At 40.1% G+C, this 22,048-nt stretch overlaps 1 protein-coding gene across 8 annotated transcripts in view; it reads right to left on the bottom strand.

Annotated features, from left to right (window-relative positions):
• Positions 1 to 400: 400 nt before the first annotated feature.
• The window catches only part of MAP7D3 (MAP7 domain containing 3), a 43,809-nt gene continuing 22,161 nt past the window's right edge, over positions 401 to 22,048 (bottom strand). For 2 of the 8 annotated variants that reach the window (XM_005526159.3, XM_014255301.2), the window contains 14 exons: positions 20,362 to 20,463; positions 18,247 to 18,345; positions 17,780 to 17,878; positions 16,588 to 16,713; positions 14,609 to 14,754; positions 14,079 to 14,209; positions 13,248 to 13,492; positions 8,812 to 8,947; positions 7,552 to 7,732; positions 6,323 to 6,427; positions 6,024 to 6,077; positions 5,155 to 5,248; positions 4,542 to 4,740; positions 401 to 3,442 (listed from right to left, as the gene is read on the bottom strand). In XM_005526159.3, the coding sequence (XP_005526216.3) occupies positions 3,133 to 3,442; positions 4,542 to 4,740; positions 5,155 to 5,248; positions 6,024 to 6,077; positions 6,323 to 6,427; positions 7,552 to 7,732; positions 8,812 to 8,947; positions 13,248 to 13,492; positions 14,079 to 14,209; positions 14,609 to 14,754; positions 16,588 to 16,713; positions 17,780 to 17,878; positions 18,247 to 18,345; positions 20,362 to 20,463 (2,027 nt within the window). In that variant the 3' untranslated portion in view covers positions 401 to 3,132. The remainder of the gene's footprint in view (positions 3,443 to 4,541; positions 4,741 to 5,154; positions 5,249 to 6,023; positions 6,078 to 6,322; positions 6,428 to 7,551; positions 7,733 to 8,811; positions 8,948 to 13,247; positions 13,493 to 14,078; positions 14,210 to 14,608; positions 14,755 to 16,587; positions 16,714 to 17,779; positions 17,879 to 18,246; positions 18,346 to 20,361; positions 20,464 to 22,048) is intronic. The other 6 variants (XM_014255305.2, XM_088062474.1, XM_014255296.2 and 3 more) reach the window with 5 other exon arrangements.

Below are 22,048 nucleotides of genomic sequence, written 5' to 3'. Positions count from 1 at the left end.
AAATACTTTATCAACTGGATCTGGCCCAGCCATTCTCTTTTAACTACTGATAAAGAACCCTTGCAAGAAAATGAACAGGCAGCATCTTGCTGGTCACTGCTCCACTGCTGGACTCACCCTCACAACACAGAGATGCTGCTGCTGCAGGGAACAGGCAAAGGCTGGCAGGGAAAAGCATGTTAAAGAATTCCTCAGTTCAGAACATGCCATAAGCACGGACAAACACAGCAAGAGCTGAAGGTGTTAGTGCAAATCCCCTCTCAACCACACAGAGGCTGCTAGTTTGGGAATCCGCAGCTGGAGCAGTTAGAGCAGCACCAGACTGCATCCCAAGGCAGGTCAGCATGGCAAGGGGTGGAGAGGCCTTAGTAAGGTCACATTGAACATTACAGAAATAAAGCATTGTTCAACTGCAAAGTTTATTTAACTGTGTGCACGTATTTACACAGGGCTGGATCAGACCATCCAACAAATCTCAGCACAGAAAAAAATATCGGCATCTTTGTTAGAATGATTGTCTCTGCCAGAACAAACAGCTATCATACAAAAATACAGTTCTCCTTTTACCTAAGGCACTGCTCTAAAGTCTAAAACAGTTCTACGGTATTTCTGAACAGCAAGAGGGAGAAGGCTGAGGGCTCCTGTCGCAATGAGGTGTTGAGGAAAGAACGGGTGTAGTTCCAGCAAACCCACTGCAAACACAGCTGCTCTTGGATGCATCACTGGAATTGAGGGATCAGCCAATGGTAGCAGGTTTTGAGACAGCTACTCTTTAAAGTAATCACCTATCCAGTCTATCTGTTACAGGAGACATCAGAACAAGGCTGCATTATTACTTTTAGTAGCAATTTTCAGAAGATGCTTCGTTAATCTCTTCATGCTGAAAAAAGCAGGCAAGTTCAGGTTAAATAGATTATTTAATGCAGGTTTTAAAGGAAGGGAAATATCTATGCAGCTTGCAGCCGCTGTTATAGAGCTGGAACTGGAACACTTAGAATAATTAACATGAACAAAATGTGACTTCAATGGTCTAATACTGTTATGTACACAATAAAATAATACTTCAGTAAGTGTAGATAAATAAGTAATTCAAAAGGAAAACACTTTTTAAAAGCCTGACACCTTAAACTGCACGGACAGACAAATCTATGGACTCAACATTTTTGTAATATATTAGAGCACATGCTGAAAAATGTTTTGATGTTTGCCAATAGATTAAAACATATTAGTGATGAACACTTCCATTTTGAAACTGCCAATATTTTCATATTAGATAACAAGGAATTTTTCTTCTCCATTCAAAAGTGAAGATACTCAATTTTGCATTTTTAAATAGCACATGAACCAACAAGCAACAACATTTTTTCTAGACATTAAAAAGGGAGTTCAGCTTTAACATACACTGAGTGAGTCTTTTATTTTATCAAGATCATTTTAGAAATATGCAAAGTCTGGGGCTAAGTGGGGAGCCTCCAGTGGCATGTTCTACATGATACTGATAGGAAAATTGAAAAAAAAGACTCAATCAGGTTACTGTAAAGTCTGTAAAGGGGAAACAAGGAATATTTGAACTAGGAAACCTTATCTAACAATAGCTAAACAAACGGAAAAAGAACATTAGCACAACAGTTTCCCTGAAATGTTTCAAGGTGCAAATTAGTTTATCATCCCTCCCCTGGTGTTTTTTGCAAACTTGAAGATGGATAAAGGTAAACAAGCAGCTTTTCAAAACAAGGCCTTCGGTACTTGACAAAACACTGGATTACTGAAGTGCAATCAGATTATTTCCAGGTCTCTAGTGTTCACAGTTCTGTCCAAAGAGAAGAAAACATTTAACCATCGTAACTGCATGTATGCCACATGTATCCATCATCACTGTCAGTCTACATCCAGGAGTGAGCACAGAACCACTTGGCCACTTACAGTCCAAACTAGCACTGTAGGTTTTCTTTCTTTTTACAGGAATATTAGTTTCCAAAGTTATGTACAGAATTCTTCAACTGCATTAAGTCTAAAAATTTTCAAGCTCAAAATTAAAAGGCCACATTTCCTTCATTAAAAAGTTAATGAGTCTGATCACAACAGAAAGGGATCAGCAGAACCACAATAAATTTGTCTATTCCCATGGCCCAGTCTGTTGTGGCCTCAAGGGAAACCTCCATCAGGGCACGCCCATGGAACTAAAATTCCTAAGACGCAGAGCGACAGAGGAGACTCAGAGACTCAGGATACAGCTCAGTCTAGAAAAGTGCTACACTTTAATCAAAGAAAGTGCTACACATCACTGGAAGGAAATATGGATAGCAAGGCTTGTTTTCCCACTAGCATTCACTTCAACTGATCACACAGTCATTTATCCCAAAGAAAGAGATCTCCTGAAAATGGCCCTTTGGGGTTTGCCTCCAACACCAGAAAGTCCATTCTTACACAAACTGACTTCCTGAAGCTTCTCTGACACATATCTCTTCTATGCACTGTACTGCATCAGGGCTTGGCTTCTCAAGTACATGTGGCTTGAGATGCAGCCCTGCCTCTTCCAGAAAACTCAGAATATTTTGTGTGTGTACAGCTTTATTACTCCTCCCAAAATGTAACACAACCACCTGTGGAATTTCAGGTTGGTGTTACTTGCCTTGGTGAAGTGAAAGAGTGTTGTACAGTAAGTAGAGAGGACAGCCAATACACTGCTAAGAGTCTGAAGAGACCTTGTAAGACCACGCAGGTCAGCATCAAAAACATAACATGCTTAGGAGTGGAAAGGTCTGGTGTGTAGCATTACATCAGACACCTTTTGAACTGTTCTGTATCTTGCAAAGTAACATGTGCCATTTAACATATCTTAGAAAAACCTTGAAGTACAATATATGAGCTTCAATGCTGTTTGGAACTTCACAAGGGCTCAGCCGTGTCTTTGGAAGAGCCTTAATGTTGGGCCTTAGCAAGTCCCTAAAAAGGCATCAGTTGGTGACTCCTTTTGAAAGAATTCAAGTTAAAAGTACTAAAGAAAGAGCCTTCCCTCCAAGTCTACACATTGGAAAAAGTGCCTTGAAAATAAGAAGCTGTAGTTAAGGCAAGGAGAACAAAATGCAAGGAAGTGAACTGCCTAGCCAGGGGAAGAGACAGACAGGGAAGTCAGCTTGGATTACCTGATGAAGCATCTATAGGTTTGGTCAATGAATTCACTGCACCATCTTCCTCAAAAGCCAATTTGGGACTAGAAGGTATTGTAGCAGCATCATTCAAGTTTTGATTACAGTTACCAGCAGAGATGCTGTCTGAGCTCAGTTTGGTTGACTTGGAATGTACTCCAACGTCAATGAACTCCTCAAAAGTCCACGAACCAGATTTTCCATTAAGATTCTGAATAAGTCCAATTGTGTGATCAGCTTCATGAACATCCAGCTTCCCCGAGTCATCGAAAACAATTTCTTTTGCAGGATGGCTACAAAAAAAAAGAGAATGAGTACTTGTATTGCAGTTTCCACATGTTTAACCTTTACATTGATTACAGGACAGACAATTAACAGTCTGCATACTCTGCAAAGCACTGAATATCCCACAGGGCATTTTGAGACAAGCTCCAGCTGCCACACAAGATTTCCCCTCCAAGAGCCAATGGGGAAGAAAAACTCAGCAATATATACCCACTTTTTACTACACTAACAGCTCTCAGGTAAGGTTTCTGGCTCTAGAATTTTGATGTAAGAAAGTAACAAGTTTAAAGCCTTGATCATTAAGTCTTGATTTTTGTAGGGTGCATTTTTCCTTTTTTTTCTCCAGCTAAGACTTTTTGAACACACAAAACTAGGTCTCAGAAGACCAGCAATATTTAAAACAGATTTAAAAGCTAAACTCAAATTACAGATCAATTTTCATTCATTCCTAGGACAAACTTCGATCAGGAGGAATGACATTCATCTATCATCACTCTAAGAAAGTGTTCACAATGTCATTTCTAAACCATTGTTAGGATTTAGATGAGCAAATGGAACATGCACCAGAGGACAAATTTTCCAGCAGTAGATGAAAATGCTTTACGTTCAAAAAATTAAAATCTGAAATAGTAAAAAACCCAAATTCCTTACTAAGGGAGGCTTCTGCATTGTATCTGGTGCTCCAGTACAACCAAAAGCGCTCTAGAGCTTTCTGTAAGTTATTTTTCCTTTCCAGGGTTATCCTCCTCCCTCTTGTTTAATGTTGTGTTAATGAGAAGAACTGCTGGGCATTTCAATGGAAAAGGTTTCAAGCCAATGTCAGCTTTTATAATCAACACTGCCATGGTGCTGGCTGTGTGTCTCCCTTCTCAGCAAAGGCAGCAAGGTTAACATGGTGCCATCTAAACAAAGAATTATCCTGAGCTAGCTGATCTGTGTGAGGCTGTGAGCTGACAGCACACACCACATGGCTGGAGAAAGGTACACAGACACCACAAAGCCAGCAAGGTGCTGCAGACAGCACTGCATTTAACTTGAACCTATGTTCAAGTTAAGAAGAGCCTTATTGTGTGAGAGCTAAGTGCTCCCACAGTACAGCAGACTCACCTGGAATCCTTTAGTTCAGTAACAGACAGAGATCCCTCGTCACTTTTCAAGTCACTTCCATTCATGAACACTTCACTGGCCTTCAACTCTGACTCAGCTTGTGCCTCAGATTCTGCAGAGATCATGCCTTGTGCAGTCTCTAAACAATCCTCTGTCTCCCCTTTGACTTCCTGGAGCAAGTCAACACCATTTAGCTTTCCTGAATATTGGGGGAGGTAGGGGCAGAAAAAATGAAATACAAGGGAAAAGAAGAACTTGAGTAGCAAGAATAGTAGAATTGCTATTCTAAATGAATAAAATATCGAAATAACCATTTCTAGCCAAAACCCAAGGCACTTGGCTTCAATAGATTAATTTGTCTATAGAAAAGCTGACTAAACCAACATGAAATTTGTTCATCTTTTAAAATCCACTTGTAAAATGAAAGCATGCTGCCTGTGTTTCACTCTCAAATAATTTTGACTGATTCTCTGTTCAAGAAGGGAGTCCCCCTGGCATCTCTGGGACTGGTGTCTCAGACCATCCCAGTGCTGTTAGGACTGACCTTTTCAACAGAGCTTAAACATCACTGAGACTCACTGCCACCCAGGCCTGACTCACTCAGCTTCCTTACCTGGTTGGTCAGTCTTCTCAAGTCCTAACTCTTCCTCCTCTTCAATATCCTCTCCCTCCATCACCTCCAAGGTAGATTTCCCTTCATTCTGCAACTGAATTGCCACAGTGTTACTTGGAACAATTCCCGGTCCTCTGCAGTTTCACAAATTCAGTCACAGCTCCCACACAAGACCATTCTGTGCCCAGAAGTGAGGCCACATTAGTTCAAAGGCTCACAGACAACCAGGTCACCAAGCAACTGCTGAGCCAGAGTCTGTGGGACCCACTTCCACCTCTTACCTATTATTTCCCAGTTCCTTTTCCCGTTGTTTCTCCAATGTGTGTATTAAATTTTTATTGATTTTCAGCTATTGGAAGACTTGAATATTTTAATGTTCAAAGAAGAACAACTGTTCTTCAATATGCACAATTTTTCACAAAGCTTAGGTCACTGCATTAACAAAAATACATCCAGTTTACTGTAGCAACAGCAATCCAAAGATAACCCAAGACTTGCTTTAAGCAAACACATGATGCCAGAAATCTAAGTTTTTGGGGAAAAACCAGTCCTGGCAGAATGCACGCAGTTAAAAAAAAATCCATTACTAACCAGTGTTTGGTTAAAACAGAGGTTTAAAAATCAATCTGGAAGTGGTAACACCAGATAACATTGTGTCTATAGGCCTTAAACAAAAATGTAACAGAGACTCCTCACGCAGAAAGCAAAGCAGCAGAATGTGTGCAGTGGCAAGCTACTGGAAATTATTCTGGTGCACCAGAACTTTGCACTTTCTGTGGAAGCCATTTTGTGTAAGGATAACATAGGAAGACAGGATACAAGGCAAAAAGTCCTATTCTGTCATTATACAGAACCAATCAAAAAAGTACCTTGGATTCGTTTTGATCCGATTTTCGTGTTCTTTTCATTATTTCTTCGATTCTCTGTTAAAACATGGAGAACATTTACAATGACATACAGAGCTTTACACTTCAGCATTCTGGTTAAAATTTATCTGTCATAATATATTTTCATATTTCATGAGTGTGCTATTTTCATCACTGTTTTTAAATTTCACAAACCAGAGTTGGCAAAAAAAGCAGAGTTGCTTAAAAAAACACACTTCTATTTAATCACATCTGAGAATCTTTGCCTGTTCATTTTAGGCTGAGAATTCAAAACAGGCTACCTTTTTTCTTTCAAGCCTTTCCTGCATATTTTGCTGCATAATCCTCTCTCTTTCTAGGCGCTGTCTTTCAGCTTCTTCTTGAGCTTTTGCTTCAGCTTCTTCTCTCTGAAAATAAAACAAAAACAAGAGAGCACCCAGTGCATAACTCATTCCCAACAGTAAAAAGCAAAGCAGTTCCAGAATCTGGTTCAAAACAGACAGGAACACCAGACAATCGCTATTTAATATGACCACACATTACAACTAAATGTCAATTACCCAGTTACTGACATGAAATACATATCACTATGACATTCAGAAACTGAAACCAACGATACTGAGATAATGCAAATGTTCTGAATGCTGCTGAGCTACTGAATGTTCTTGTTCAGACCGCGCTTTGGGATGAATATTTAGATAACAAGAACAATCTATAAAGTAACAAGACAGAAATTAAATTCTACATGTGCCAAGGTTAACTTAAAAATCTTGGCAATCGGGTATTGCTACCAAGACACTTGGTGCTGAACATCTATTCCTTCTATACTGGAAAATCTTTTCCAGTATAACTGGAAAGAAGACAGAAACGTAATTAACACTCTGAGTAATTGTTGTTAAGAAACATTTAAAAAAATATCCAGACACATGGCAAAGCCATTCCTAAGATAGAGCTCTTTGAACACCAATAACTTCAGTGTAAAACTGCTTTTGTTTTCAGAATTAATCTAATTTAAGGAAAGCCTGCTTTCTGCAGAACTGCTCCCTTCAGTTCAAAGGCTGCCTTTGTAAAGGTACACAGATACTTGCTGTGGAAGACTATTCAACAACAGGAAAAGCAGACTTGGAAATGCTACCAATATTTCTTTGAGAAGAATCAGAGTAATCCAGGTTACTTTCCAGACAGACCATCTCCTTGTAACTCATAGCAGACTGCTGATAAAGTGGGCTCAGTGCAAATATTTTACATATGCAAAAGAGCATCCCTGATGGCTAAAAGAAGGTATTCCAAAATAGCTGCTTCTGCCCACAGTTGAATTTATTAACTGATAGGAAAAAAATATAAATCACAGAGACCAGGGCAAGGAAAGCACCTACAGCCAGCCTCAAATCCATCTCAGACAGGATGAACTCAGCCTCACGTCATGCCTGACAGAGATTTGTCAAAACCATTCTGTGAAAGAAAAATCAAATACAACCCTCTTGGAGCCACAGCAACAGCTTCTCCCAGAAGCACAGCTGGAGGAACAGACCTGCTGTTGAAGCTCTGCAAGTTTTTCCTGCTCTTCCTGTTCCCGGCGGATCCTCTCCTCTTCAGCTTGTCTTTGCTGCTCTTCATAAATCAGTCTCTTTTCCTCCTCCTGCTTCCGGAGCTCCTCCTCCTGTTGTGCTTTTTCCTCAGCTGCTCTCCTGGCCATCTCTTCTTCTCTGATTCTAGATTTCCAAGGTATAGATTACTGGGTATTTATTTCTTTTGAAGTGTGCATGCATAACAGAGTAGAAAAGCAAGAAAGTTCTAGGCAGTCCAATCAAAAAAAGACTGCATAAAGACAATTTCTGATGTGGATTTACAAATGCTACCATCCAGACTTGTCAAAAGGAAAATCAGAATAACTTGGAAGAAATTTATCTGTGAGTAAATGCTCTTTGCTGATTAAGTCAAGGTTGTTCCAATAATGGAATGTTTGATTGAGAACTGGATTAAGCAACGACCATTTAATAAAAACCATCTGCAATCATGACATGAATGAAACTTATAACGACTGTCAAACATAAATTTACCGGGATTTCCTAAAAGACCGTTTCTTCTACAGCCTGAATTCACAGATACACTGAAGGTGCACACTGCCAGCTCTTGTAGACATACAGAACAGATCTGATGACATATTTCTGATAAAAAACCTAGAGAAGACTACATGCAAGTTTCTGACAGCTTCATATTCACAACTGTGAAGCAGACAAAATCTGACATTCCACTGTGTTCTTAACAGCAGACATGTGAACCCTGATCTGGAATAAAGTTAGTCAGCACTAACTTAGCCATTTATTTTTAACAACTTCTATGCAGTGAACCAAATGCACATTGATTTAATACTTTCAATTAGTTGCCTGCAACATTCCTGATTGATATTTCATATCACTAAAGTGAGATTTAATGTACCATCAAACCACTGCCTAAGCTGATCAGAGGGAAGTTTAATACAGAGAGGTCAACTCTTTCAAACCAAATACAAACAAACCAAACACAAGTGGTGCAAAAAGCACATTCTAGTTTTGAAACAAATGCCCCACTGGTGTCTGGAAGGAAAAAGTGATTTCACAGGGACTGTGCATTACATATATATTGAGATACAAACTAATGTTACACACACTAACCTGTCCCAGGTTGGTGCCAGTGCCTCTCAGCTTCAGGAACTGCATTAACATTTGCAGGAACTTAGAAAATATGAACAGCTGGAGTGGTTCCTTCCCCACCACTGAAAGCATCCCTTCCTTTCCCCCTCAAGTGTTACCTTTCTTCTTCTTGTCTCTGAATTCTTTCTTGGTCTTCACGCTCCCTTTGCTCCCGTGCCAGACGTCGTTTCTCTGTCAAGATTTTAGCAGCTTCTTCAGCTGTGGTGGTCCCTGCTACTGTTTTGCTACCTGATTCTGCAAAGGTTAAAAGAATCTGCTGTTAGAAAGCTCCAGGAACTTAAAATTATGAAAGATGTTACTGCTGTGAGATGAGATGGCCAACTGATTCACTATCTTTTCAATCAGTGCTCATCACACAGTGATTGCACCCTGATCTAAAGGCCACCAAGAGTCAAAGGGGAGCCCTAAAGATACAGAGCCACAGTATCTCCCTGCCACTGAAACAGTAACAGCTCATTTCAACACTGATCCAGCCATATTCCAGATGATACGCTTAAAGATACTCTCCAATTATCACCGTGCTTAAAAACATGCCTCTGACAAGACACCCTTATTTCTGTAATGTCTGAACACTGAGAAGAAAACTGGAAAAAAAACTGCTTTAGGAAAATCTTTCACTTCCTTCTCATTAAACTGAACACATAGGACCCTAAAGAACAAATTATCTTTCTTTTATTTTTCTTGTTTCATAACATTAACGTTCATGCCTTTATATTTATAGAGTATCTTAGACTGCAAATACTCATCATTTTATCTGGCCCTGAAGGCACATACTAATACCGTATTTCTATACATTATCAAAAAATCAATTTCCAAATTACATGGAGATCAAAACAGCTTCAACCACCAGGTGAGTAGATCTTTGCAGGTCCTGCTGTTTATGTCTCTTCATGGCATGCCTGGTGTTCTGGTGTTCAGAGGTACTATTACAAATTAATGTCAGGAAAAAAGTCAAAACAGAACCATCTTGCCATCCAGCTGCTCTCAATATAAATATTAAAAGAACTCTGATTTCTATTAGTTATTCCCATTCCCTAGAAATATTTGTTTGAATGTGATTTAGGAATTCATCATCTGAATATTCAGAGCATCAACTCTTGATGTCAGTAGAGCAGCAGTATCATAATGTTGGTGAGGACCTGCCCTTCTCCCAAACATTTCACAAATCAGCACATATATGTTTGCTTAAGATTTATAAAGCCTTGAAGTCAAGGTAATTTTAATGAACTGTAACATCAGGGTTTGACCACTTGTTTTACTTCTGACCTGAAGACAAATTATTCAAAACACAATGTCATCATTAGGAACTTTAATACCTGAAAAACTGCTTAGGTCCCATGGACACATCATCGCTACCTGCAGCTGCAGGGTATAATTACACACAGCAAAGTCTCAGCAGCTGAATCATGACTGTCTTTTGTGCATAACAATTATTCTTGCAGTCCTAGGAAAAGCATTTCAGCACCGATGTAGTGCAGGCATAGAGAGTATTCTAACATTTAGATTTATCCAAAGCTGAGGAAACACCACCTCTACAGACAACAACACATCGCTTCTGTTGTGGGAAAAAGTTGCAGTCATGTTGGTACTAACAAAAATCAGGCATGACTGTTCCAAATTTGAACTCAGTCAAAAGGGGTTCTCCTCCTCCTTGAGCAAGAAAGACCATTTTGCATTTATAAAATCCATCAGCAGATCTGCCTATACAAGACAGGCAGATGCTTTTCTTCCTGTATTCTGTAACTTAGTAGGTTTCATTTGCTGTTGCCATTGTACAGCCATGAAGAAGTCAAAATGTCTTTCTTCCTCTGACATATGAGTGTACTTTCTGCTCAGACTACTCACTTTTTACAGCAGAGGCCATTTTCTGTTGCGTGTTTGCAATCTCTCCCAGCAGTATCAAATCTGGTTGACATTTAATGTCAGGTTTAACCTATTTCTCCTCCCCAAAACTGAACCTAAATAAGACAACCTAATGCTCAGCAAGAAGCCTAAAGGTTTTAGACTTTTAAGTTTCTAGGGTTACAACATGATAATGACAGCTTAAATAAGATATCTAGTATTGACAGAAGAAAATTAGCCACAACACTTCAGAACACTGCAGATATGGAAAGTGGGGGGAAACAAGAAGAAAGGGCTGGGGACCTTCCCACTGCATTTTCACTTCTGCAGTTTTATTGATGTTTTCCATATGGGTACCTCAATACTGTTTTAATCTCCATGTACTCCTGTACAGCCTTTTTCCACAGGGCAGGATACGAGACTTCCCAACATGATTGCTAAGATGCCTTAAGAAAATTCTGACAGTCTTTTACACTCAGCTTCCTTTCCTTGTACTCCTAGTCAATACCAGTAAGAACAGTCATTTTATCAAAGGATCTTTTTGTAAGGGAAGGGGAAAGAGAAAGAGGCAAGAGAAACAATCTCTGAACATGTGCAAAATGTAGTACTAGCTGGATGGAGGGAAGATTCCAACAGATTTGAAGGTAAGTAATTAATTCACAATTAATCTAGGAATCATATTTCAAAGCCTTCAATACCCAGATACAAAATGTGAGGCTCCATGATAGTTTATTACCTATCATCATGCATAAGGTGAGAGCTCATGAAGGAGCACTTCTTATGCTTTAAGTTGAACAAGCCTTTTAATTCTCAGAGAAGCTGCGAGAGGCTGCTGCCAGAAATGACAACTGCTCCAGTCACTGAAAAATAAAAAGTGTTTTACTGCGGAACAGTATATTGCAGTAGGAAGACACAAAAAACAAGACAAAAACTTGATTGCTGTCAGCAACAGGCAAACAAGTTCAGTTTGAAGAAGAGATGGGATGAAGATACAAGTGCACAAAGCTGGAATTAGGCTAAACCTAGAAGACCTAGAGACTGATTTGCCACATGCCATTCACTGGTGTGCTCTGACTTCAGAAGCTGTCTGGGACAGGGAATTGCACCAACCCACGGGGTGAACTGCTGACACAGATGTGTAAAATGAAAATTGCCTTGAAAACTGAAAGCAACTTTTTAAGAAAAAAGATTTTGCCTCACATAGCAATACAGCAGTGTACCTAAATATTCAGAGAGAAATGAAATAATATCTTATTTTGAAGAACATGCCCACTATTTCCTTCTGTTCTATGTGTCAAAGAAAAAGAGCTTTGCCCAGCCCCAGCAGGAATCACCACAAATATGACTATTTGAGATTAGAAATAAACTAAAAGGGAAACAGATAAATTGGGTTAATACAGTTTCAGAAGTCAGTGTAAAGAGTAGACAGATCAGGCATCCAAGGAAAAAGGACAGATGTTCTTGTTCCAGAACAACTGGAAGATACAGGACTAGGACACATTGTTATGGAGGCTTCAACCAACCAACAACATTGATCAGAAGTGATGATTCTCTGAGGCACACAGGACATTTATCAGTAGTATGGCATCCATTGAGGGATGGACATTCTGACTGCAAAGACAAAGGACGTGACACCAAAGACAGATGTGTGGCTTCGTACAAACATCCACCTCTGACAGCCAGGCTTCCTTCCACAGGAACACATACCCAGAGAGCTGCACCACAAGTTCTTCAGCTGAATGACACTTCTTCACATCCAACAAAAGCAGTACCAGGAGGAGCCTCAGAAGTGGCAGGGAACAGGAGCAGCCCAGGAAAGCACACAGGAACCACACATGCAGTAACGTGCAGCAAGCACATGTTCCTACTTACCTGGTGTGTCTGAGGGATTCACCCCCCGTACTGCCCACTGGCTGTAACTTACATTCTAAAGATCCCTCCTTTTCCTGTCAAGGGTCCCCTAAGTCCTTCTGCACAGTGAACTGCCTGCCAGACCTCATCAGAAGGCTCTCCCAGATTCTGCTGGAGATGGCAGATGGCATTTTTTCCCAGTGAGGGACAGAGGCCAGGCTCACATGGCACAATGAAGAGGACTAGAACACTAATTGCTTATCTGGTATATGGCTCTCCTTAATCTACCAGGATCATTTCTCAGTGTGATTTGTGAACTGATCACTCTTCCCAAGGCAGCAATGATTACACATTCACTGGAACTTAGGCCAGGGCAGCCTTCAAGCATTGTGAAAACTCTCTCTCATCCTGTGATGACCAGGAGATGATTTTGTCCTCCAAGAAGGTCTCTACAGAAGCATTTTAAGAACTACCAGCTGAACTGAAAAACCTTTTTGTAGTTTAACTACTGACTTTATAAATCTAAGCTAGTAGATCCCTCAGCTAGAGCAGCTGAAGCCCAAAAGGCAGAGGATTTCTGCTTTTCTTAAAAGTACATACAACTAGTAATATTGAAAACTCCTGACTTAAATCTCCAAGTCAAATAAACCAACTACTACATTAAAATTCACATCCCAGAGTCACACCATGTAGAATTATTATATAATCAGCAATGTGCAGCTTCTGCCTTAAAGCATCCTACCCTCCAGTGCTCTGCCTCACGAGCCAATTGTTTTCCCAGTCCTAGAATACACTGGAGAGGCCACGAGCAGGAGTGAGTCAGACACTGAGGAACACCCACCTTCTTTGGTCTTTGTGCTAGCTGTTCCTGCATCCCTCTCCAAGGCTGGGGAAGCACCTTGCTCTTGTCCTATTCCTTCTGTGCTCTTATCCTTTGGTTTGCTCTCTGCTTCAGTTTTCTTTTTGGTAATGTTTATAACACCTGGTGTGAGAGATGGACGCTGGATGGGTGCTGATTTAGAGACTGGAGTAGGAGATGGTGGCCTTTGTTTCGACACACCAGGTGAAGGTGGGCGAGTCTTCTGTCTGTTGAAACAAAGAATATTTTTCAGAACTAACAATGAAAACCTCAACCACGCATCTGAGGAGAGTAGCCTCCTTTGTTTAGTTTATATTATATACCTCACTTTTAAAAATAAAGCCACCCACAAATTACTGGTGCCTTTCTCATAAAACTCAAACCAGAATTCCAAGACCTTGAGCACCCAGCCTTGCTACTTGGGGCTAACAATAAAACAGGACTGCTAGCCCAGATCTCCATTTACTCCCCATCTAGGATGAACCTGATGATTCCAATCAAGAAACTTGCTATGCTAATATAGGTGGATCAGTTTATTCAGAGGCTTCCAGGCATTTTAGTGCACAGACTACATAGAAAATTAGGGTGTGTTTTGTCTGCACAACAAAGGCTGAAGTAAAAGATGCATCCCTACTTTGGGAAAGGGAAATTGGATTGAAAATTAAGTCTTTTCTGTACAAACAAGGCAGAGCATAGGTCACCCAAACTCTAACAGCTCAGCTGTCTTGAGACAGGAAGAAGCCTTCATTTTGTGCAGAATAAAAGGTGTTTACACATACCTGACTGCAGAAAGGGTTTAACCTGGACACGTACCTAACTGCAGAAGGGGATGGAGGACGCTTCACCAAATTAGCCGGAGAGGGGGATCTTCTACGGGCAGACAAGGACGGTGAGGGAGGGCGCCTCAAACCAGAACCTGGAGATGGTTTTTCTGTCTCTGATTTCTAGAAGATACACAAAAACAAAATACTGCTGACTCTCTAGAATACATTGCAGACAAAAGAGCTGCTATTCCAACAAACAAGCAAGTGCTTAACAAGATGCACTTTGAATTTTCCTTTATGTTCCAAAACACAGACCTGGTTAACACTGGTCTGTGTTTAATTTTCACATAAATTAAACTTCGGGAACCATAAGCAGAAAACAATATGCCTTCAAGATGCAAGAGAGATCATTAAATTCCAATTTGATTTTAATACTCTGTATTTTTCAGGCAAATGCTATGGTACATTTCATTAATGCTTATTGAAAGCAGCAGCAAAGAGGTGAAACAGAATCCCATCCTGAGCTGTTCCAGCCCCCCAGATTATTAGAAACTTAATTCCTGTGAGTTTCCAACAAACCTGGGTTGAGTCAGGTGAACTTGCATCAGATGAAGACACAGAGGACTTCAACCTGTCGATGCTACGGCTGCGCACCGGCACTTTAGGAGCTGGGACTGGGGAATTGATGGAACTGGCTGAAGCTGAACGAGGACAGAGGTGAGATTCTATAAAAGTTAGGAATTTGACAAGACAAAACGAGAACCAAGTGCATAGCATAAGAACGAGAGAAGGAAGAGGGAGAAAAAGAGAAAGAGAGATTGTGTGTGTTAGAAACCATAAAGGGAAACACCGCAGGCAGTGCACAGTGCAACGGGTCACGGACAGACACCACCACACCATTAGTACTTGGGAAGCAACAGCACCAAGAATAAACACTCTGAAAGCAGCAGTCTGGAGTAGATAAAAATAAAATGCTTTTCCAAAAATTGACCAAATTACTTTAATTTTAGTCAAGTTGCATTTGATCACAAATGCTTCAGTTTTAATGGCTTAGCTTATTTCCTGAGAATTTCTTCATGAGAGGTTCAGATTTTAAGCATGTTTCCTCTATAGTCAAGGAGGAAACTGCCCTTCTTTTCAAATGTGGTATAAAAGATCTATCAAGAGAAAAAGGTCAACTATATAACTATGATACCTTTCCTACCTGATGTGTCAATCTCTTCACATATAAGGTATTGAAAGAAATTTTATCTTATTACTTTTTAACTAACATGATCACAGACAGATAAGCACACATAGATGCAAATATATTCTAAAACTAGATATTGGATTCTTCTAGAATTCAAGTAAATTGTGACAAATGCAGCACGTAGTTTTGTAACTTTATGGAAAATACATTTTATTTTTGTATTTGCAGCATTTGTGCAAGGAGACCTGCATTCTGTTTGTGCACAGGTTGCATTCTGTGTGTGCACAGGTACTTTTCTACTGAAATGAAAGAAGTACCTCTAAACTTATAAAAATGTATTTTTAATTCAGCAATAGTGAATGTCACACGCCAGCAGTAAGAGAAAAAAAGATGGCATTTCCCCACATGACATGAACTGAAGTATTCATGGTAAAATAAAAGCAGCACATACACAGGTATGTAAAAATACGACTATTGACTACAAACCAAAAAATAAAAACTGATCATTAGACAAGGGGTAACGTGTGGAAATGTCACCGTTACTGGCAAGGACCAAGTGAAATGGTGTAAGATAAAAAATAAAGATGGGATTTCATACTTAAAAAGAAACAAGCAAAACAGGGAACACAAGTTGGAAGGTAAAAGAGAAATGACTCCACATCGTTTCCAGAGATGCATTTACTAGGGCATTATAAATTAACCAGTAACAATTCCAGGACATGTGGGATGCAGCTTGGGGGGCCTGTCCACACCTTGCTGGTGTGGACATATCAGGTCAGTCTGGACCAACACAAAACTGCTTGAGTTAGCCAGGGTTTCTCTCCTCTCCTATTATACCCTGACTTCTCCTATCAGCAGAATGAAGCCAGCTCAGGGTTTCCTGTACTTATCTTAAGGTAAACCTATTGTCATGTTCCTGCAAGAGTTTCTTCCCCTAAAGAAATTTAGGTTTTGCACTTTGAAATTATAGGTTTGTTTGGGTTCTTTTTTCTTTTCATTACCTAGTACTACTCTAACCAGAGTGTCTCAGATTGAGTTAAGGGTACAAAAGCAGATCTCTGTCAGTTAAAAAAACCACACACAAAAGCCCCAGAACGAACACCAGCATCTGGTTCTCTGCAGAGCAAGTAAACCAGCACTGGAGTTTAAAAGCCAATATTACTCAATGGTTTTGTAAAGTAAACATGCAACATAGCATATGAATTGGGTATTAATGACCACAGAAAATACTGGGTAAGTAAAATTACACACAACCATGTATTAACTGTCTGATTCAGACAAAAGTGTAGCACAGTTAGCAGCTATCATCTAAGCTCTTGCTTGAAGAGCAACTGTGTAAGACTCAGAGGCTTTGCTGCCCTCCTGTTACCTGAGGGGTCCTGTCCATCAGCCGACAAGGTAGCAGCACTTTTACTCCTAGCTAGGGAGGCCTGTGTGGGGGCGAGGAGGCGGCTGATTACGCTACTGTCCAGGGGACTGAGCTGGGAGCGACGAGCTGGATGACAGGAACAAATCAAAAAGGATCCAACATGAAATCATATCGTGGAAAAGACAAGCAGTACAAAGCAAAGGAAGACTGAGCATTGTTGCGAATCGTAACAGTTTTGGAAGAGCAATACTGAAGTCATGGAGGGGGAATTCCAAACTAAAAGCACAGAAGGGTTAAACACTGCAATCTCTTTTTGTTGCACTTCTTGTTCTTGTCTTGCTTAGTACAAGTCATTTTCATGTGCAGAGACTGGCACATGTACAACAGAGGTGAATGCTGAATCCAGTCAAAGTATGAGATGTTTTTGACTGAGCTCTTCAGAGCTACATTCTCTGATTGCAGGAAAGGGCATTTTGACGTAATAAACAGAGACTTGCAAGTCAAAGCGAGCAGTTATGGTCAAGCACTGCCTGCACACACACATTCACATGGACAGCACCCATCATTCTCTCATACAGGAAAGAGTCTGAAGCAAAAATAATTTCAACTGCTGGCAACAGCTGCTAAAAAGGAAAGTTTCAGAATTGTTAACTCAGAGGGAAAAACATGTTAGACAAGGTGCTGTTCTTCAGGTTTAGGAGCTCCTGGGAAAGAGGTTATTTGTAACCTAGTGGGAATACACAGACCAAAAGAGCCTGAAGTGAGAACAGGTTTCTTCCTTCTGCATGCACATAGTTAATGCCAGCAGCAGGAACAGAGAAGCTGCTTTTAAACTGAATAATGAAAGGGAACTTAAAAAAGCAAAGATAAGATTTATCTAAGAAGTGGACAGATCAGCGACATTTTTACCATTTCTGACCCTTAAACCTACCAGCTCTCAAACAGATTGCTTTCTTAAGCAGAGAGACATACTGCTATCTGCTTGCAGTGCCATTTAACAAAGACACAGGCCTTCTTAGATGATTTATTTTTTTGTCCAGAAGTAAAAATTTAACTTTTACCACTTTAATACTGGGTAACTAAAACGCCATTAAAAAGTCCTAGAAATTTAAGGACCTAGGAAACCAGTGAAATCAAGCCTATCCAAACTTCAAAGGCTTTAAAAGAATACTCAGATTTATGAAACAACCACCTGGTTTTTCTTCCTTTTTCACTTTTTCTAGCTCTGGAGAGGATTGGGGTTTACTACTCATTCTACTCAAAGATGTGCTCCTCTTCTTTTCGTTTCCTCCTAGAGACCAAGTGTAAGGAAGATTATTTTTAACAAGATATGATTTTCTAAATTGCCATCCCATGCTTTGCTTTTACTAATCAGCTAAAACCATCAACATATCATTATGAAGCACTATTTTCTCATGAGATGGTTTGGCTACCATTTGTCTACTTTCCCCCCTCCCTTCCACTTTTCAGAGGAATAAGATTGGTTTAGAGACAGTTACCCAATATCTGGCACTGCAATGTGCATAATATTTATGCCACAATGACTCCATGAATGCCTGAGTGAAAACATTTCTAATGGAAGTGGGACATGGTTTAAAGTCATCTTCAATTATCCCATTTACTGCCTCCCAATTCTCAAAACAAACTGGTTTCTAGCACCTTTCTGTTCCACCTGCAAACCTTTGGGTGCTGATTGCTGGGAATGTGGAGGGACTTTGTTATTCAGTCTGTTTAATGAGGCACTTCTCTTTGTGGTACCTGGAAGTGAAAGTGCATGGATTAATTACACTGAAAAGCTCAGAGGTCCCCTCCAACACCTGCCCCACTTCCCTAAGAGAGAGAGGAATGATTAAGTTGCTTTATAATATTGAGTTCTTCAGAAGCAGAAAAACTGGATCAGGGAAGAACCACTTTATGTAAAGCATAATTTCTTTTATTTCTGCATGTTTCTGATCACAGCAGCAGGATATCAACCACAACAAATTCTTGTTTGACCTACTGAGGCCATTCTTGTACACCTTTTAAAATACATGAGAATTATGGATGCTAAATCTGAGCCAGAGTGCCTGTATAAATTACAGGCCACATAGCTCCTCAGGCTTGCCTGAGAAAGTAGTCTGGGAAAAACATGAGAAGGAATTAAAACAATCCTCAGGGACACAAAACAGCCTTGCAGGTGTTGTTTTCTATTCCTTGTTTTCCTTGCAGGAGAAAGTCAGGGGGGTGGTGAGCCCCACTGACCAATGATGGTAATGTAGCAGTTAACTAACCAATAAGAGTTTCCTTTCTGTACTTTCCACGTATCTGTCTATAAAACAGTCCTGAAGCAATAAACAAAAAGATTCTCCTGTTACAACTCCCTTGAGAGTCTATGTCGTTCTTTTCGCCGTTCCTCATTAGAACGACAGAGAATTTTAAAAGACAATTGCTCACATTCCCTGTGAGTATGAGTGAGCCTAGAATTAACACAGAACACAGTGTTAAGTGGAGATACTCCACTGATCCAGGACAAGCATCATCTTCTCATTTCCACATTCTGCTCCTTCACCCTCCCAGGCACACACACACAACAGAAGCAATTCTGTAACTATTTAATGTCCTGTGATTGAGAGCACAGGATCACTCTAAGTCAACCTCTACATCCTGACCATGTACATCACTTGGAGTCCTGTCCAAATTTGTTCTATTTCAGGTAACCTGAGAATATTTTCTCCAAAGAGACTAAGGATTCACAAAGGATTTCAGAGTATGACAATAAGTTTGAAAGTAATCCTAATTAGTTGATAATTAGTGACTTCCTTTGTAAGAGGTTTAATTTGTACTTTGCAGCCCTGCTTCTGACTCATATCCAGAGCTGAACCCTGCAGACACATAATATATAAATATAATTTAAAATCACAAGCAGCCTCCAGTGACTCAGAGCCCCTGCCAGTATAAATATAGTCGCTGATTTCCCCACCAGGCATACAGTGTATGAGCACAAATTTTTTCTGCTGCATCACCTTCCAACATGAACCAGCAAAACCACCTTTAGCTGTTTCTGTGTCAGGGATTCTTTCAGCACAGTTTGCTTGATCAGAGGCTGCAAACTGGCAGAACACTGCAGCACAGACCTAGCTGAATCTGCTTTTGTATTAGACAGCTTTTAGCTTATTCATCATTTTAGAAAAACAAAGAAACAAAAGCAAAAGCAAAAACCTCCATATTTGTGATGCAGGCAGGTTCCTATGAAATTCTGGGAAGATTCCAAATAACAAAATCTCATGCTAAAACAAGCCAAAATATGTTCTCCCACAAATAGTTTTTGTTTATCTTAACAAGTGTATTAGGACATTCCTTGTCAAAATTGATTTTTTCCTTACCATTGGCAATCAAATTACTAAAGCTGTCTAACAGAACAAGGCAAACTTTATTAGCATACTATTTCTATTTTGCTGAAATTTTAAGGTGTAAATTAAGGCATGCAAATTCATGGGAAATTATCTGTGAATCATTTACCAAGATTTGACCTTAGTAACAGAATTACAGAAGTAAAAAATAAAAAATCAACAGTTTTTACCATTGCTCTTCTCCTCTAACAGAGATCACATCAACTGGGTCAAAGCCCTGAACAGTCAAGCTGGATTAACAAATTGCATGAAATGCATCTGAGATCAAAATATGAAGTGAGTCACACAGCAGAGGAGGAGGAAGGAGTTTCATTCCACCTCCTGTCTCCTCCCCAGCCACAGTTGAGCAGTGCCCTGCTCCCAGCAGCCCCACACCCACACTTACTTCGATCTGAGGCATTTGAAAGAGCTGCAGATGACGGCAGGCATTTGCTCACAGCAGCTTCTGCCTGTTTGAGGTTGGCTGTGGAGGGCGAGCGTTTGCTGGCTGTGGAGAGAAGTGATAACTTTAGAAAACACCTTCATACTGAGCCTTTCACACCTTGCTGAGAGCTCACTCTCCAAGTATTACATCCTGAAAGCTATTTCCGCTTTTGTTTGATGAGAAACACAAATGATTTTGTTTTCCTTCGAACAGGCCTGATACCATTAGCACCAGTTGGGACAGAAAAGGTAGAGCTTAGTGATGTCATGTCAGAATTCATGCATATGTGTGCAAACAAGGGATTTTTAAACCCATGCACCCCCAACATGTAAAGACAAAAGCTACTGAGGTGGTCTGTTTTACCAGACTGGCAAGACACAGAAAATAACCACAAAATCTGGAAAAAACTTCTTTCTTCATTCCTGCCACATAGGTATGTCAAAACAGTTATTTTAATCACTAGTTAATAAATCCAAATCAAAACAAGTTATTTTGGAGGGATAAAACCAAGTCCTAAGGAAAGGCAAGAAAGCACTCCTATTTCTGATTGCTTCACAAAGGTTGCTGTATTTTAGAAATTGCCAATTTTTTTCTAAAAACTATTCTTAAGTTAATGTTTCCTATCAAATCTGCAATTTTTCAGAAAAAACCCTGCCACAAGAGGCACTAACTTTTTTTGCATGTGTATACAGACACATACACACACATAAAAATCCCATCTCATGTGGCAGAACTGCAAGTTTATTACAAGGCAGAGAAACACCTGCTTTTTAATTTCAAATAATGTACTTTCAGGATGGAACTACTCCAGAGTGTGAAAGCCTTGGAGAAGCATGTACCTGTTGCTATAGAAACTCAGCAAGCAGAAAACATTAATGTACACAGCAGGGCACAGACCAGCTCAACAAACAGACAAAATTCTATACATCTAACACAAGTAATCTATTTTACTGACATACTGGACAGCAAAGATGATTAATCTGAACTCATTAGTGCATAAGTACCAAAGGACACAGCAGCACTACTCACCACAGAGACAACATCTTTTCCCTTTGCCAGCATACTACAACAGCTCCTTATAGCCAGAGCCAGGACATAAGGATTCCTATGGATGGCCCTATGGGAAGTTCTTCTGACAGAGAACAAGAGCAAAGTCCTCATGGGATAAGTGTGAGATCTACTGAATCTAGTTTAGAAATTAGGATCTGAGCTTAGTGGATGCTTTCCCAACATAACAAAAAGAAGAAGAAAAAGGAAAAAAAGGGGGGGCATTTTATGAATGGAGTCTGAGAGCTGGAATAACTAAACATCTTAAGAGGTTTCATATACGAAAATCAGGAAGCTCATAACTCATGCATTCAGGTGCTTTTGAAGGGGAAGGCTACCCTCTAGTGTCTGCTCTTTAAAAGAAATCCTGGCTCCTGCCTGAGCTCAACTGCGTCCAAGGCCTCCAAACATCACAGAGACACTTCACACAAATTTTTCTTGGTTCAATTTAGCACTTTTGCACTTGCATGAAGTCTGAGATTTGGTCTGTCACCTACTGGGACCCAGGTACAGAGGTTGATGCTTTTTTGATCAATACATTTGCATAATCAGATGACCTCAACTTTTTCCCTACCTCATTCACAGAACAGCTTCTGCAAAC

The sequence above is a fragment of the Pseudopodoces humilis genome, chromosome 15 (assembly GCF_049639895.1).
Source record: "Pseudopodoces humilis isolate 2021_Gansu_Grassland_sample_001 chromosome 15, ASM4963989v1, whole genome shotgun sequence".
In the NCBI taxonomy this organism is placed as follows: Eukaryota; Metazoa; Chordata; class Aves; order Passeriformes; family Paridae; genus Pseudopodoces; species Pseudopodoces humilis.
The sequence above is the reverse complement of the archived record's forward strand: the minus strand, read 5'-3'. Positions and strand labels throughout refer to the sequence as shown.